The 16,605-nt window shown below is 42.7% G+C and overlaps 1 protein-coding gene across 3 annotated transcripts; it reads right to left on the bottom strand.

The window, feature by feature from the left end:
• Positions 1–10,085: 10,085 nt before the first annotated feature.
• On the bottom strand, positions 10,086–16,104 carry LOC105311198 (putative G antigen family E member 3). 3 transcript variants are annotated; one of them, XM_023526976.1, is made up of 5 exons: positions 16,018–16,104; positions 15,412–15,514; positions 12,841–12,948; positions 11,567–11,692; positions 10,091–10,410 (listed from the first exon to the last, which is right to left on the bottom strand). In XM_023526976.1, the coding sequence occupies exons 1-5, from the start codon at positions 16,099–16,101 to the stop codon at positions 10,226–10,228; spliced, it is 606 nt and encodes a 201-aa protein (XP_023382744.1). In that variant the 5' UTR covers positions 16,102–16,104; the 3' UTR covers positions 10,091–10,225. The 3 variants fall into 3 exon arrangements, with proteins under 3 accessions (XP_023382745.1, XP_023382744.1, XP_023382743.1); XM_023526975.1 differs by having other exon boundaries at positions 10,096–10,410; positions 15,412–15,520; XM_023526977.1 differs by lacking the exon at positions 12,841–12,948 and having other exon boundaries at positions 10,086–10,410; positions 15,412–15,520.
• Positions 16,105–16,605: the final 501 nt, after the last annotated feature.

Raw genomic sequence — 16,605 nt, 5'->3', positions numbered from 1 at the left:
CAGAAGTTCAAATAACTCAGAAACCCCGCATTACCTTAAGATAAAGTCCCCATACAAATCAGAGGACCGACAACCTGGATACAAAACCCCAACCAGCTCGGATACTTTCTACATTAAGATTAAGCCTCCTTCCCCCCACCCCACCCCCAACCCCCACACCCAAGAAACTCGGAGACTATCCAACCCCCACACCCAAGAAACTCGGAGACTATCCAGGACCCGAAATCACAAACTGCTGGGATTTCATAGCCTGGGGTGCGGACCTGGACACGGAGATCTCACACACAGGGACACAATCCCCAAAGCTCACACAAACCGTAAGAGACCTTACACCAGGTGCACAAAATCCACTCAGACAAAATATCCCACTCACTCTCAAGTCCCCAAAAGACTCAGAGACATCAAAGGTACCCAAACAGCAGCTGTGATGCCAGCCCTCGCGATACACATCCCGAAGAGGCCGGACGCCTTACTTCTTAGGCAGGGACACCAAACCAGCTCAAACCCAACCCCCAGCCCCGCCGCCCTCTGCACCTTAACTGCGCGCATCGGTCGGATGGACGGTGCCCTGCCCAACGCGCCTCGCTAGGCTGGGGACTGAGTTCGGGCTGAAGCAGACAGCGCCCTCACCCGCGAATCCAGCGTCGGACTCTGGCTACCAGGCAGCGATTGCGCTGAACCTCGCCACCCACTGGGGCGGCATCCTCAGCCCTGACCCGACAGTCAGTCGGTGGGTAATCCAACCCGTAGAAAAATTTTACGCTCTCAAAACATGCGCGCGCGCACACGGACACGCACGGACGCACGAACACAGCCTCGCCCTCAGCTCCAGCTCACAATCGTCGCGCCGTCCCACACAGATGGCCAATGGGCCTGGGCCGGGGAAGAGCGAGGCCACCACTTGGGGTCCAGTCGGAGGCACTCTGCACCCAGGAAGCGCTTAATCCCTCATTCTCGCCGTGGCCGTCCCAACTGGGTGAGACCATGTAGATACGGAGGGGTGGAGTGATGTTCATCTCTCTAAGTAAGTGAACATCAGGGCCGCAGCCCCAGACCCGGTGTCCACTCGGGCTCCAATGCGACAGGAGAATTGAGAGCTCCGAGTACGGATGGATACGGGGGAATTGTATGCATACCCTCAGTGTCGTGACAAACGCAGTGGATTATTTTCAAATGGATTCCCCCCTCCAGTGGTACTTCCCGGAGCGGACGGTCCTACTCTGAGCGCCTCAGTGGTACTTCAGGTCCGCGTTGTTGCTTCTCGCGCGCCCCTTGGTGGTGCGAACCTGGAACAGCTTGTCCTCAGAGAGAGCGGTGGACCATTCTAGGCCGGTCCTCAAAAGATGGGAGGGCAAAGTCAGCATGAAAATCCCAAGTTCACTGCAGTCTTGGATTCTTAAAAATGTCTCCTAAACTGAAATTTACCTCCCTGCGGTGGCCACTATGATAACAGGGAGTGTTGCAAGCGTTTTCTATGGGCTGAGCGTTGTGCTGGCTTGTGTCTTCCTGGGTAATGCAGAATAGGTCTAGTGGGAACAAACAGCCACACTCTGCCAAAGGGCAGGAGGGCTAGAGCTTCGGACTGGGGTCAGAAGGACTGGTGTGGGGCAGGTCTCAGTCTTTGACCATCAGTAGTAGGTGAGAGAGACAGCAGGATCTTTGGTTATGTTAGGGAAGGGGCCATCCCCCAGGGGCCTCAAGGACACTGAGTAGGTGAGATGAAGACCATAGGCTTTGTCACAATCCTGTCACCCCTGAACATGTTCCCTAGCAGAATCCTCGACCTGACAAGCTGTGCCTTTCGCCACAACCTTGCATTCATTTATTCATTCTTTCATTCTTTTGTTTCCCAGAGAAGAGTTCCAGGCTTCATAAAGAGTAGAAACATTTATTTGAGCAAAAAGATCGGCCACCTGCGAGACTGCAGATCCAGGTAGCACCCACACTGTACTCCAGAGAGAACAAAGAAAGGCTGGGTATATAAGGGCAATAAGCACAAAGTGTAATTCTTTCATGGAAATGAAGAATTGCTGGCTAGGTGAGCAGGGATGCGTTAGTTCTAACGTGCAAACGAGGGAGGCAGAAACCACAGGAAGGAGGTAAATTTAATACGTGTCCATACAGCAGTTGTTGTTCCCGATTATCCATGACTCAGGCTTGAGCTGCGTTTAGCATCATTGTAACAACTCAATAGCAGCTCTGAGAACAGAGGCACAGGATGTGCAAAGGCCCCACTTACCTAACAGCCTCTGACTCCATTTTTAAGTAACTCACTCAAGCAGTGGTTGTTGCAAGTTATTTTCTTCCATTATTGCGTTCGGTTCGCCAGACTATGTGTCGGCCTCTATAAAGGGAGTTGGGAATACAACCGTGTGGGAAGATTAAAAAAAATTGCCCTCATGGAGCTTATATTCTATTGAGATCATACAGCACAAAAAATGTAAGTAATTTGTAAGTGTTAGAAATTGCTGTGATTAAATTAAATTGGAATAATGAAATAACGTGAGGAGCATTTCTAGAAACAGTGGTAGAAGAAAGTCTAAGATGGTGACATTTGAGCTGAAACCTAGAAGACATGAACATCTGGGAGAAAGTCACCCCAGACAGAGGAAGAGCCAGTGGAAAAGTGCCAGAGGAACTCAGGCTAGCACGTATGAGGAGCAGTGTGGCGGGTGGCGTGTCTGGCAACGCATGATCACGAGAGAGGTACGATGTGAGGTGGTCAGAGAAGAAGTGGGGAGCAAGACATGTAGGGCCTTCCGACCATTTGGGCTGGGGTGGGGGCTTTGACTTACTCCGAGTGAGCCATCAGAGGGCTTTTAGCAGAGAAGACCCTTTAGGAGGCCAGAGCCCAGGTCGCAAAATGTAAGCGGAGTTGTTCGCATTTTGCCCCAAGGAAGAACCCCTTGCCCAGACCATTTCAACAGAGCATGGCTTCCCTGGACAATCCTGTGCACTCAGGGGGAACTCCCACAACTGCTTCCCACACAGATACACATAAAAGGATGATACCCTCAGGAGAGGTGAGGCAAGGGCCCTCAAGGCAGGAGTGAGGTCATACCGAGGCCAGTGTGTGAGAGGGACCAAGTAACAGGCACAGAGAAGACAGAGAGAGAGGGCATTAGAGAGTCAGGCACAGAGCGACTATTTCTGGCAGGACAGTGTCCCCACTCGATTGGCTCCTAACTCTGGGACCCCAGCCCTGCTACTGGATGATGTGCCTGACGCTTCACGGGACAGGACGCCCCTCCCTGGGGAGGGCGTCTAGGAGATGACTAGGCTGCCCGGGGCCTGGACCTCAGCTACGCTGTCTTGACACTCAGCAGGCTCCTCTGCTCATTTGGACAAGGGCATGTTCCGGTTAAAAGGAAGATCGTGCTGTACACAGGGTCCCACATACTTCCTCAGGTCCTTGACTGCCCTCTTGCTGATCTCAGTGCCAAAACAATGCTTTAAAGGGGGAACAGGAGGCAGGGTTCTCTACATTTGCAGTGGCGCCTTGTGCAAACTCATGAATCTGAAGTATTTCCCCACCTGCATGAAGGTTCACTTCTCGATCTTTCACCACCTACTCCACAGGTGGTGTGAGGATTGCATCCTATACATCAAGTCCCAAGCATGTCCTGTGAGCGAGAGACATACATCTTGGCAGTGAGTCAGTTGCAGGGTCCTGGGGGCCTTAGGTAAAGCTCGCCCCTCCCCCTTCCTTGTGACGCCGCCCCCCCTCCACTACCTGCCCTGGGCTGTGCTAAGCCTTCCCCTGCCTCCTCAAAGGGGTCAAGATGTTTCCAGTACTTTCTTCCTCAGGACCTGAGGTCTTCCATTCTCACTGAGCCCCATGAGTTTCATCTGCAAATTGTGACCTCTTCTTAGGGATTTAGGAGGATTTTCTGAGTTAATATGTGGACATAAGATTGTTATCGTGCCGCATTCACAGGTGGGGTTGATTTCATCACATACTGTTCTTATCAGTATTCTTAGCATGGACTCCTTCAAGCTGCCCAGGACTGAGTACTTGTCCTCCCTGAGGACGGGGATCCTAAGATTTCATCTCTGAGGCTCAGGGCAGGGATGGGAGAAATCCCAGGAGAGGAGAAACCACACACATGGTGAGAGCACTGAGCGAGGAAGATCCAACCTGCCTGCCTCCCTCTCAGGAACGTCCTGGAATACGTGAACAGCTCAGAGACCCAAACCTCTGGACCAAAAGGGCTCCTCCATATAGTTGAGAGACCGCCTGCCCTGGGACAGAAATCCACAAAAGTTTCCGAGTCCTTTCCCGTAGACGTCAACCGCAAACACCAAACACAGCTGAGGACTAGGACCCAGACCAGCTCAGATAATTCCTACATATAGGTCACAGTTGCCCTTCACTCAGAGGCCTCACACACCTCCCTGACTAACGGCTATGAATCTTCAGCTCTCGGCTGATGGGTGGGCAGTGACAGAGTGTTTCTGTTGCGTCCACCCTGTGTGAGAAAGGCGTGGGGTATAGCAGTCTCCTCAGTCGGCAGTAAACGCCATGTCCGTGTGAGGAAGGAATGTTCAGTCCAAAGATGGAGGGACTTCTGAGTTCAAGGGTTCCTTACAGTGACCTCTCATGTTGGGGTCCTGGGAATGGCCATTTTATGAACGAGCATGCACATCTCTGTCGATTTTGGCATCCTGCCCCACAGGCACTTTGGTTAAACACCAGATCCACAGGATTTGGGCCGTGGAACCTGTCATCTCTGCCATCTCTCATCACACACTGTCTGGTCCTGGATTGTGAAGAGCCGAAACATCTGTGCCTATGGCAACACCCATTAAAACCCTCTGAACATCCCCATCCTTTCTGCAAACTCCCTCTCCTGCTGGAAGCTGCCAAACCTGTCTCTCTCCAAATATATCCACTTTCCTCTATGGGCACCAGGCCACCCCTTCCTCCCGAGGGCCCCATGAGACCCCTCCTCCAGCCCTATTCATGACACCGAAGTTACACCCATTTGCTTCCTCTCTCCCAGCACCCAGCCGGGCCTCAGAGGATCTCCTCAGATCCCTCCCTGCTCCCTGCAGGCTCAGAATATTGTGCAGGACAGACCTCGACCCTGCCACACCGCGGGGTTCTGTCATAATGTCCTTGCTCGGGAAGAACTGAAAATTTCCAGCATCTAGGTGTGACTCCAAACCCAAACTGTAGAGTCCAGGGTGGTTCCCCCAGCGCTGGGGGAAAGGTGGATCTGAGAGGTGGATCAGAGGTCGGACTACCGTCAGGAGAAGGAAAGACACAGTGCAGGGCTGTGTCTGTGAGCACAGGGAATGGACCCCTTGAGTAACAGGGGAGCTCAAACAGGAGGACTGCCCCAGCTGCCTCTTTCATGGGCTTTGTCATCTGGCCGGGTTGTGCCCTCCCCTAGCTGGACCCCCTGAGCCAGATACCTGCCTTTGCTGGGGCTAGGGGTCCTCTTCGATGACAGGATCTCCTTCCAGGAGCACCTTAAAGAATAAGTGAGATGGCATCTCAAAAGTGTCTAGGACACTGCTGATCGGATCAAGGAGTCCCTAAAACTCAGAGCCCCGTGCACCGAGCGCCAGATGGCTATGAGCTCGTGATAGCACTAAGCCCGCCTGTGACTGATAAGGGTCCTCAGCCGTGTAATGGGACAAGAGACCACATTGTGCAGACTGGAATCCCCGATCCCCCAGTTCTCAGTGATGAGCCCCACCCACCGAATATAGCACCTCCTGGTGTGTGCATAGGGTCCTGGGTCTGGGAATGCCTCCCTGGCTCCTTCAAGAGCGACAGATGTGTTCCAGTGGGGCCTGGACTCCTCCTCCTCCTCTTCCTCTTCCTCTTCCCACACGTAATCCATTATCCCTTCCTGAGCTCCGAGTTTGTTCAAAACTTAGGTGATGGGCATAGCCGAAATGGGACCAAAGCATTCCTGGGGAAGTCTGAGAAAGGGTGTCGCCCAGGCCCGGACTGGGGGCTGTGGCACTAGGACTGTGTCATCCCTACTTCTGTCAAAGGCTGGGGCTCATCGGATTTAATTCTGTATACACTCTGGTCCTCATTATATGTGACGATTACATCAGGTCATAAAGGTACGCAACCTACCTCAGGGAAGTGGTCAACAGATTGACATTATGCACCACATGATGTGAGTTTTTCTTCTTCCTGTTATTATTAAAGAACTCGAGAAAGGGAATTATTGTCATAAGTACACAACTCAGGGATTTGTCACCCCACACACGACCAGGTAGCACAGATCAAATCATCCAGGTATGTTAACGTAGCCATGACTTTTAACTACTCTGTCCTACTAAGAGATGAACTTCAGCAGAGAAATGGGAGTGGGTTGCTTTCAGATTGACAGCATCACGGCGAGTATCTTGCAGTGGAGATGGGCAGCTCACAAAGGCTTCAGCGGTGGTGTCCTGGAGCTTCCCCTTCTGTCGCTGTCCTGTAAGTAAGGTCCGATACTAAAAAGGGGGATACAATCCAGAAAGAGCTGAATGCGGGAAAGCCTAGTCTACAATCCTCCTGCCTTGCAAAGACTTCCGTTCCAGAAAGTAGAATAAGAAGTTTTTAAATACGCAACCTAGCTCAGGGAAGTGGTCAACAGATTGACAGTATGCACCCCATGACGTGAGTTTTTCTTCTTCCTGTTATTATTAAAGAACTCGAGAAAGGGAATTATTGTCATAAGTACACAACTCAGGGATTTGTCACCCCACACACGTGACCAAGTTTCTCCTCTGACCCCAGCCCCAGACGATGAGGTTTGTTTCAGTGTATGAACTTAACTATATCATTCATCATTTTAACAGATGAATGGAGGAACAACGCCGTGTGATCATCTGAATAAATGCACAAGGTTTTGAAGTAAAACATACATTCAAGACATATATTCTTCAGGAGCTATGATTGGAAAGGGACTTTCCATTACTTCACAGTAAACTTGGTGAAATGTTAACAATTTTCAATTTCCTATCAGAAGTAAGACAAGGATGGTCACCTCTTACCAGTTTTCTTAACACTGTACTGGAAGCTCTGTCCAGTGTTGAAAACTTGGAAAACGAAAGAGGGCATAAAGATTGCAAAAACAAAACAAAACAAAACTGCTAGTAGTAAAAAGTGATAGGATTGTCCATGTTGAAAATCAGAAAAGGATCTAGACACCAATCTCCTTCTGGAATTAATAAGCAGATTTAGCAAGACTCCTGGAGAGGATATCAATGTACAAACACATCTGGATATACCAGTTTGATCAGAAGAGACAATGTCAGAAAATGAGATGCTTTTCAATAGGATCGAACACTTGGGCATAAATTTAACAAGGAGTGGAATGACACTTTGAAGAAAGCCATAAAACTTCATTGAGAGAGTGTTAACAAACATCCCACAGAACAATTTGGCGGTTTCAACTCTTCTTCCTTTACTCTCCTGGAAGACAAAAATAGGTGGTAAAACGATTTTATGTCGATTCCATTAAACGTATACAAAAAACATGACCGTTTTCTTCCAGGGATGTATTTTGCCAGCATTTTTAAAAACACACCTCTCTTTCTGTTGATACAAGAAAACAAAAAGACTATTCCCATTCAGAACTCATGAGATGGAGTGAACCTGTTAAGTGGAAGCTTTAAATTGAAGCAAAATTCGTGAACGCTTTTACTAATTGCTAAGTAACATGCAAAACACCTAAAAAAAAAAAACAAATAGAATTGACTCTTCGATTTAATTTAAACTCTTTGACTTGAAATAATCTTCTGAATAGAAGATAGCTAAGAGAGAAAAGTGGCATTTGGTACTGCTTACGTGAAGTAAATATAAAGGTCAGTGATACATGTTTTTTCTCTATGGTGCAGAAATGCAAAAATGATCCTCTTGGCTAGTTTAGTACTTATGTGGTTGTCAAAGTAGGGTAACCATGTGTCCCTAACTTCACCTGTGGTCCCAGTGTAATTACAATTAATGCCTTTCACACATTCAAAAGTGTTTCAGTTTGTATAGAAAATGATACTGTCACAGTAGTTTTAAAACTTCAGCATCGTTTTTGACATCAAGATGTGAAGCACATATGTGATATGCCTTACAGTATGGAAAGAGAAAGAAGAAGAAATGAATGAAGAGAGGGAGGGAGAAGGGAAGAGAGAACAAGTGAAGAGAATGAAACTCAGAAAATTCAAACATCTGTTTTCTAAAATGCTTTTGAAAATTTTATTGAGCAATAACTAATAAATATAATTGTCTATACTTAAAGCATAAAATACGGTGATTTCGTGGCTGTAGAATGAGGAATGATTGCCAAGACAAAGATAAAGAATTAACAGTTCAATCAGAGTTCAATCAGCACAGAGTTATGATGGGAATGCTTAAGGTCTACTTTCATCAACTTTCAAGTACACATTACCAGGACATTAACTAACATAAGAGCTTTAGAGAGACAACTCTGAAAAATTATCGAACTTTTCCTATTTTATCTGTGATGTTTCCATATTCTGATCCTGCTAGGATTTATTAAATAATATATGCTTTCCTAGTATAGCAACCATTTCATCCATACTTTGAAACTACTACTTTCAAATTCAAGAATGTATTCACATTCAGTCATATAAATTATGAGGTTAGTGTCTTACTCCAATTCCGTACTGTGTATACTTCTTCTTCCACATTCTCCAGCATATGTAAGTAATGAATACACTCCCCCAAAAAAATTGTTTTCAGTGTCTTTGTGTCCGATACCTAATTTCTTTGCAAATACTTTTCAAAAGGGCCATCTTTCAGATTTCTTAGTTGAATTGTGTTTCCATTTCCTAAGGGTCTCTGCTTTTATTATGTACCACGTATCATATGCTCTTGGTATATTCTGTTGTTCTTTTTTCTTAACTTTAATATCTGATGCTCATGCATTTTATTACCTCTCTTATAAAATATCATTTAAAAGATTATCATATTCCTATGAAAACATTTTAGCCATGTTTAATAGGCTCCTGGAAGAAGTCAGAAAGTTCTCTTAATGTAAGTAGTCTAATGGTTTCAGCTTTGTAGATTACAAAGGTATAGAAGACTAATGCAAGGTCATTTCTCCCCTAAGCATAAAGTGCTGCTTTGAAATTCAGAAGCTCTTGTAATGACCGGTCAACCCTCACTCTCGGTCTTTGGCAGTGTCGGTTCCAGGATTTCAGATCTTGGATCAGGCCCTTAGAAAAACGTTATCAACTTGAGTGGCAAACCGACTTAAGGGGATTACTCAGGAATGAGTAAGGTTATAGTCTTTGACCTTCAAACCTTATCAATTGATGTTTCAACTAGTAACAGATACTAACTGCATTTGATATGACTGGAACTGATTCTGCCATAGTGTCCATATGAGTATTAGGAACAGTAACTCGCTAAGACTGCCCGGGGTGACAGGGAGCATGATTAGTGGAAGTATGTTACTCACAGCCACCTTGAGCATCTGTGACTGCCTGAACACTCTCTCTACTTGATCAGACACAGAAAAGAGAAAGTAGACTATTTTGGACATCTCACGATTCACTCGGTTCAGGTTTCAATGGGGAAAGGACCGAAATGTAGTTATTTTCTAAAGCCACAGGAAGTCAGATTTTGACAAAACCTAAGAACAGATATCCCATTCCGTATATAGTAAAGAAACACCAAGTGGACTGCTGACTCATTACTTTAGTAGCAATGAAAATCTCAATTCAGATGGTGAAATTTGACAGAAGAAAATATTTCATGATGAAAAAAAAGTCATGAAATACAGAATATCTTTGTGTGCACTGTATTCTATCCGAGAGAACCAAAGTAGAAAATCCAACATGGAAATATTTTTTAATATCTGTGATTTGATTTCAGTACTTATAACATTAAAGTTAAGTTTAAAAGTTAAAGGGTTCTCCCAGGAGATCACATAAAGAACATTAAAGCTGGAACTAGCATGTCCTTCACTGCCTCAGCATAGTCACACACATCAATAATTTTTTCAAGTGCATTTTTTGTTTAAGGTAGGAATTATTTAAAATTTGAAAATTACTTGCTCTTGGTTAAAGCACGTATACTCAAAAGAAAGGAAGCTTTTGCATACCTTATACTTCAATGAGATTTTGACCCAACCTGTTTCTCACACGCATAGACGAGTCAGCCAGCCAGTCAGACATTTCAGCTCCGAACTACCATTCCAAAATCTTTAAATGTGTGTTCTATTAAAGTTACAGTATGTTCTCTCTATATCGTTCAGGATAGTCTTGAGGGAAACAGAAACCCCGGAAATTGTATTCTTATGCGTGACATACCAGCTTCTGCCATATAAATGGATTCTGCCTTTGGTAAGATAGCCTCCTTGACATCCAGTCCATGTCTGCTCTCATCCCCAATATTCAGCTGAGCCAGGTCCTGGAGATCAGATTCCGTATCAGGCCCTGGTAATAAACATTATCAATTGGAACGGAAAACATCCTGAAGTTGATTACTCAGAAATTATTCATGTTGTTCTCTTTCAACCTCAAATGTTATCTATAGATTTTTGAAGGCAGAAACTTATACTATGCCACTTTTGATATGGTTAGAGGAGATAACCTCATAGTGTCCATATTTTCATTAGGTACTCTAACGCATTAACACTGACACTGGGGACCATGAGTGTGCTAAGCTGGGGTATCTAACTCACACCCGCCATGATATCAGTGACGGCCTGCTTCCTCTCAATTCCATCAGACCTAGAAACTGGGAACTAGACAATCCTTGCCATTTTATAATTCATGAATTTGTGCCTCTATTCGGAAAAAGATTTAAAAATCAGTTGTTTTCTCAGAGCCAGAAGAATCCAGAATTTGGCAGGATCTAAGAACAACTATCCAGGTCCCTATACAAGAAAAGGAACCTCTAGTGGAGAGTTTACTCATTTGCTTAAGTTGAAACCCAACCTTAAAATTTGACTCAAGGTGGTATCTTATAAGGGATAAGTCCTGGAAAACGAAATATCTATGTATTCTATGTATTACAGACAACTGAACATGAGAACACAAAAGTCAGCCTTGAAAATGATTTTTGTATATCTGATTTGATACACTATTCATATAAGAATAATCACCACTTTAGAATGTAAGGGGATCTCCCAGAATCACAGAAATTATGTTAAAGCCTACTCTTGATCCTACATCAGTGCCTCACCTTATTTTATACACTGATTATTATTTCAAATACTTGAAGTATTCTTGAAAGCAGGAATGATGAAAAAGGCCAAAAATTATTAGCTGCTGATTCAAGTAGAAATACTTCAATATAAGAAAATGTTCTCCTAAAAAGGCCAAAAATTATTAGCTGCTGATTCAAGTAGAAATACTTCAATATAAGAAAATGTTCTCCTACTTTATAATTCAGTAAGGCTTTAACATAATTTGTTTCTCTGATAAACTATAAGTTAGGCATTCAGTCTTTGGGTTTTGGACTACCTTTCAAAGAATCTTTATATGTGATCTCTTATTTAAAAAGAAGTAATGCTATCGCTACATTATTAATGATGTAATGGTAAAAGACGGAAAAAAATGTACGTTGCACTCTTATTAGACGACATACCTACTTCTGCCACTTCAATGGGCTTTCGAATTGGTAAAATCTCACCCTGGATATCAGGACCCTTTCTGCCTTCCCCTTCAGTCTTTGGTAGAGCCAGTTCCTGGAGATCAGCTTCCACGTCAGGCCCTTAATAAAAAGGTTATCAATGTGAGTGGCAAACCATCATAAGTGGGTTACTCAGTAATTAATAAGGTTTCAGTCTTTCACCTTCAAACATTGTCAGTTAATGTTTCAAGGCAGAAACGATTACTATGCCGCATTCTATATAGCTGGAGGTGATTCTGCCATAATGTCTACATGTGTATTAGCAACAGTAACTCCCTAAGAGTGCCACGGGTGACAGGGAGCACGCTTATTGTAGGTATGTTACTCACAGCCGCCTGAGCATCGGTGACTGCATGCACATTCTCAACTTAATTAGACACAGAAAAGAGAAACTAGACTATTTCTGGCCATTTCCTGACTCACTCAGTTCACGTTTCAATGGGGAAACGACCAAGTGTAATTATTTTCTAAAGCCAGAAGTCAGATTTTGACAAAAGTTAAGAACAGATATCCATGTATAAAAAGAAACACCAAGTGGAGTCCTGACTCGTTATTTTAGTAGCAATAAAATTTCAAATCAGATGGTGAAATCTGACGGAATATTTTACCTTAGTAGCAATGAAAATCTCAATTCAGATGGTGAAATTTGACAGAAGAAAACATTTCATGATGAAAAAAAGTCACGATAAACGTCATGAAAAACAGAATATCTTTGTACACTCTGTATTCTGTCCAAGAGAACCAGAAGTGGAAAATACCTGTACTGAAATATTTTTTTTAAATCTCTGATGTGATTTCACTATTTACAAGAGTAAAGATAAGTTTAGAAGTTAAGGGATTCTCCCAGCAGATCACTTAAAGAATATTCAAGCTGGTACTAACACCTACTTCAGTGCCTCAGCTAGTCACACACACCGATAATTATTTCAAGTGCTTACTGTATTGTTTATAGTAGGAATTATTTAAAATTTGAAAATTACTTCCTCTTGGTTAAAGTCCATATACTCATAAGTAAAGAAACTTTTGCATACTTTATAATTCAATGAGGCTTTGACCCAACCTGTTTCTCCACACATAGACTACAAGTCAGCCATTTAAGCTCTCAACTTCCATTCCAAAATCTTTAAATGTGTGTTCTATTAAAGTTACAGTATGTTATCTCTATATCGTTCAGGATAGACTTGGGGAAAACAGTAACGCCATAAATTGTATTCTTATGTGTGACATACCAGCTTCTGCTTTTGGTAAGTCAGCGTTCTTGACATCCGGTCTCTGTCTGCCCTTATCCACAATGTTTATCTGAGCCAGGTCCTGGAGATCTGCTTCTGTGCCAGGCCCTTAAAAAAATGGCGATCACGAACTGGACCCCTACATATGGTGTCTACAAAACACTCACTTCAGATGAAAAGACAGACACTGACTAAAAGGAAGGGGATGGAAAATGGTATTGCCTTGATAGACCTAGAAGTTACTGCGCTGAATGAAATAAGTCAGATAGAGAAAGAGAAATATCACATGATTTCATGTACATGTGGAATATAAAGAACAAAATAAACCACAATAACGACAATGGAAATAAACTCAAAGATACAGAGAATATTTTGAGGACTACTGGACGGAAGGGGAAGGCAAATAAGGGCAAAGGGATTAAGAAGAACAAGTAGATAGTTACAAAATTGACATGGAAATATAAAGTGTAGCATAAGGAAAATGGTTAACAGTGTTGTAATAAATATGTAAAGGGGAAGAGGGGTTCTACATTTAGTAGGGTGATCACTTTGTGAATTATATAGATCGCTAGTCACTATGCTGTACAACAGAAACCAATATATTATTGTATGCCAAATATAACTGAAATAAAAACTCATTGAATTGTACAACATAAATACGAGTAACTAATTGTCTATTATACTTCTATAAATCTGGAAAAAAATAATGTCATCATTTTTATTATTCTTGGACTAACTGCAGTGTTTGTGTTTCAGCTGGCTGGGACCGAAGATTAGAGAGGTGTGTCAGGTGGAAGCATGTCAGATCGTTTCCTTGAGAATGCACATGAGTAAAGTTTTTGACAGAGATAACTGAACCCAAATATGATATAATAAAATGATGCTTTTGGAAAAAAAACAAAAGTGGATTATTTTGAGCTGTAGAGAGGGGATATATATAAGAAAAACATAAACTTCATTCCGTTGTTATACAGTATAAAAGCCTGTAGTCTAGTGTGATAAAAAGTGTAACTCAAAGCCGAACTTCACATCTTTGTTTTCCTGTAGTGTGAAAACATATATCAAATGATGATGTTAATGTAAAGAACACTCCTACAGTTCCTGTATATCACTATAGTCTAAAGAGTAGAGCATCAGCTCTATCGAAGGAACCTGAGGTCTACACCATAGATAGTCTTGTAATTATAAATAAAATTTAATTTACTGAAGGATTTACTGAGAGCATCCGTTGCCCTATAACAAAGCTGACAGTGGTAGCATCAATCCCTTACTACAATAACACGAAAATTATTATATGCGAATTACTATTTCCACTTAGGTGTAAAGGCCCTACTTGTAACTTTCCATAAACGAGGCCAATTCAGAAGAAAGTGGTAAGAATAATAGCAAATTAGTAGTGATAAACAGCAAAATGTCTGTCTTTCAGTGAGAATAAAGGAAGGAGGGTGGAAAGAAATGAGTAAACTCTTGTTATTCACATTGGAGAAACTTCTCCCTGGCAAACTGCTAAAATGATCTCTGGCCTGAATTATGTAAAATTCACTACCAGCGATTGATGAAAATACTAGATGGTTAGAAAAATAAGTTCAGCTTTATAATCATTGAAAAATACTTTGGATTTTCCTAAACCTAAAATTATTTCTACTCTTATAAAGGTCACTTTAAAAATCACAATCCACTTGGAGGGTACTAGAAGAATTGGGGGGACCAAATCATGTCTGAATTTATATGTCTAATCACTATGCTGATATAAAATATTATTAAATGTCAACTGTAATTGAAAAATAAAAAAAATAACATACTTTCTAATTACCTATGAGGCAGTATTCTGAATTATCCAACTTTTACCAAATTTACCATATCAAAATACCAAAGGAAACAGTGACCACCATTCACTGAACCCCTTGCCAGGGTCTCTATCCTGGTCCACTGGACTCTATCTATTCCTGGGCCAGTAATGAAATACTTTACTGTAGAGACACACTTGCGAATGTAGCATTTTAGGAAAAAACATTCACTATTTCGTATACATAACACAGATGCTACGAAGAACACTAACCTCGAAATGAAGTATGAACTAGGTCTCGATGAGTCCAAGGCTCGGCCACAGCTTTCTCCATTATAAAATGGGACTATCATCATACGCAAATAGGCTTTATTCTAGGCGTTACGAGATGCGCAGACCTGGCAATCTGCCCACGCTTTAAAAAATTACTCATGTTGTTGATGCAATGAATTAGGGGTTACACAACCACATTCTAAGAAGAACAAATAGAACTAGCGAACTAATGGACATTTTTTGAAGTGAAAATGACATGTAGTTTCCACTGATTTAGCAAGGGAACTCCTTTGGAGCACACGAGATAAAATTTGGATGGGGAAAACTCATTATAGTTAAGGGATTCAACAAGCTGGAAACCTTATTCTGCCAATTTTTTCAGCCCATTTTCAGAAAATGTTTCAGATATTTTTCTATGTTTTCTTTGCAACAACAGTCATGTTATGCCACAATTCTTGAGCTACAAGTACACCCCCTTTCTCCCACAGGCATTCTTCTTTCTTCTCCCTCACCTTCAATCTCAGGTGGGCCTTCATCTTCTTTCTCTTGATCAGGTGTAATTTCGTGACTCTCAGTTGGCAGCTCCTTTTGCTCAGGTTTTTCATCACTGGGTTCCTGGGCCTACGGGTGTATATGTGTGGGTGCAAAAGAAAAAGTTTTCTTATTAATGCATGCCAGTGATAAAAATATACAGAATACACAGATAGGTAGATGATAGATAGATAGATTAATAAGTATATAGACATTTAGGAAAACATGATTCTAGATCATTGTCCTTAACGGATCTACTCTTCCCAGAGTGTGGCTAGTCCAAGAGGAGTAGCGCACAAGGCCTTCGGAAGCTATTTTAAACTCCGATGGGATGCATGTATGCAGTCTGTTGTTAATAGCAATGAGAAAGAAGTCATAGGCGGTATTTCCACTGGCAAGACCACAATGTAATCCTCCAGGATGAAAGTTCCTTACGAAAGTTTCTTTCCTAAGGACTCCCCCAGGATCAAAGTTTCCTTCCATTACTGAACACGGAAACTCCTCTCACTGTACCTAATTTCGTTGAAAAGGACTTTCAGAAAAATAAAATTTCTGGTAAGAGGAACATGAAATAGTAAAGCACTCACGACCACAGGTCCAACTGGCTCGGAAGGCTCTTGCTCTTCTGGTATTGTTTTCCACAGGGATGTCCATCTTACACGCTTCTTCATATTTCACACTGAAAGGAGAACATTGTGATTTGGATAATGTATTTAAAGGGATAGTTATATATGACCACTTCCACAGCCAAAAATGATTTGTAATTAAAAAAAAAAGAAAGAAAATACTTGCAAAAATGGTCTCAAGTTATGTATAACTATACATACTTCCAATTACACTCATTAGGGCTGTTTCCAAAGCCATTTATGTCATGTCCTAGTTGGCAGAGAAATCGACTCAAGGTACACAGCAAGGCAGAAGACTTTTGTGATGAACTTTGATTTTACAACTGGAGTCCCCATAATGAACACGTTTACAAAAATGACACTAGAAATTAAAAACCTGAGTGACTAATGTTTTTGTCACACTCCCGATGACAAGTCCTATTTCGTCCCCGACATAACGTTTTCTGGGCAAATAAAGGCTGTCTTTCTGCACTCGGACTACAGGCACAGGTGACTAGCTGCCATGCAGACTATGGGCCCACTTCACCCTGGCACTCCGTTTGGTGCACG

This window comes from Pteropus vampyrus, unplaced genomic scaffold, assembly GCF_000151845.1.
Source record: "Pteropus vampyrus isolate Shadow unplaced genomic scaffold, Pvam_2.0 Scaffold1000001795, whole genome shotgun sequence".
Lineage (NCBI taxonomy): Eukaryota > Metazoa > Chordata > Mammalia > Chiroptera > Pteropodidae > Pteropus > Pteropus vampyrus.
This window is presented reverse-complemented; position numbering and strand designations above follow the sequence as displayed.

What these genes read in the sequence shown, in the direction of transcription:
- LOC105311198 (XM_023526975.1), bottom strand. Translation starts at nt 16,101, where the DNA reads ATGAAGAAGCGTGTAAGATGGACATCCCTGTGGAAAACAATACCAGAA. An exon ending in AGGCCCACCTGAGATTGAAG is followed by an intron (nt 12,949 to 15,411) that starts GTGAGGGAGAAG and finishes CATTTTTTTAAG; the next exon opens with GGCCTGGCACAGAAGCAGAT. An exon ending in CATTGAAGTGGCAGAAGTAG is followed by an intron (nt 10,411 to 11,566) that starts GTATGTCGTCTA and finishes GTTTATTACCAG; the next exon opens with GGCCTGATACGGAATCTGAT.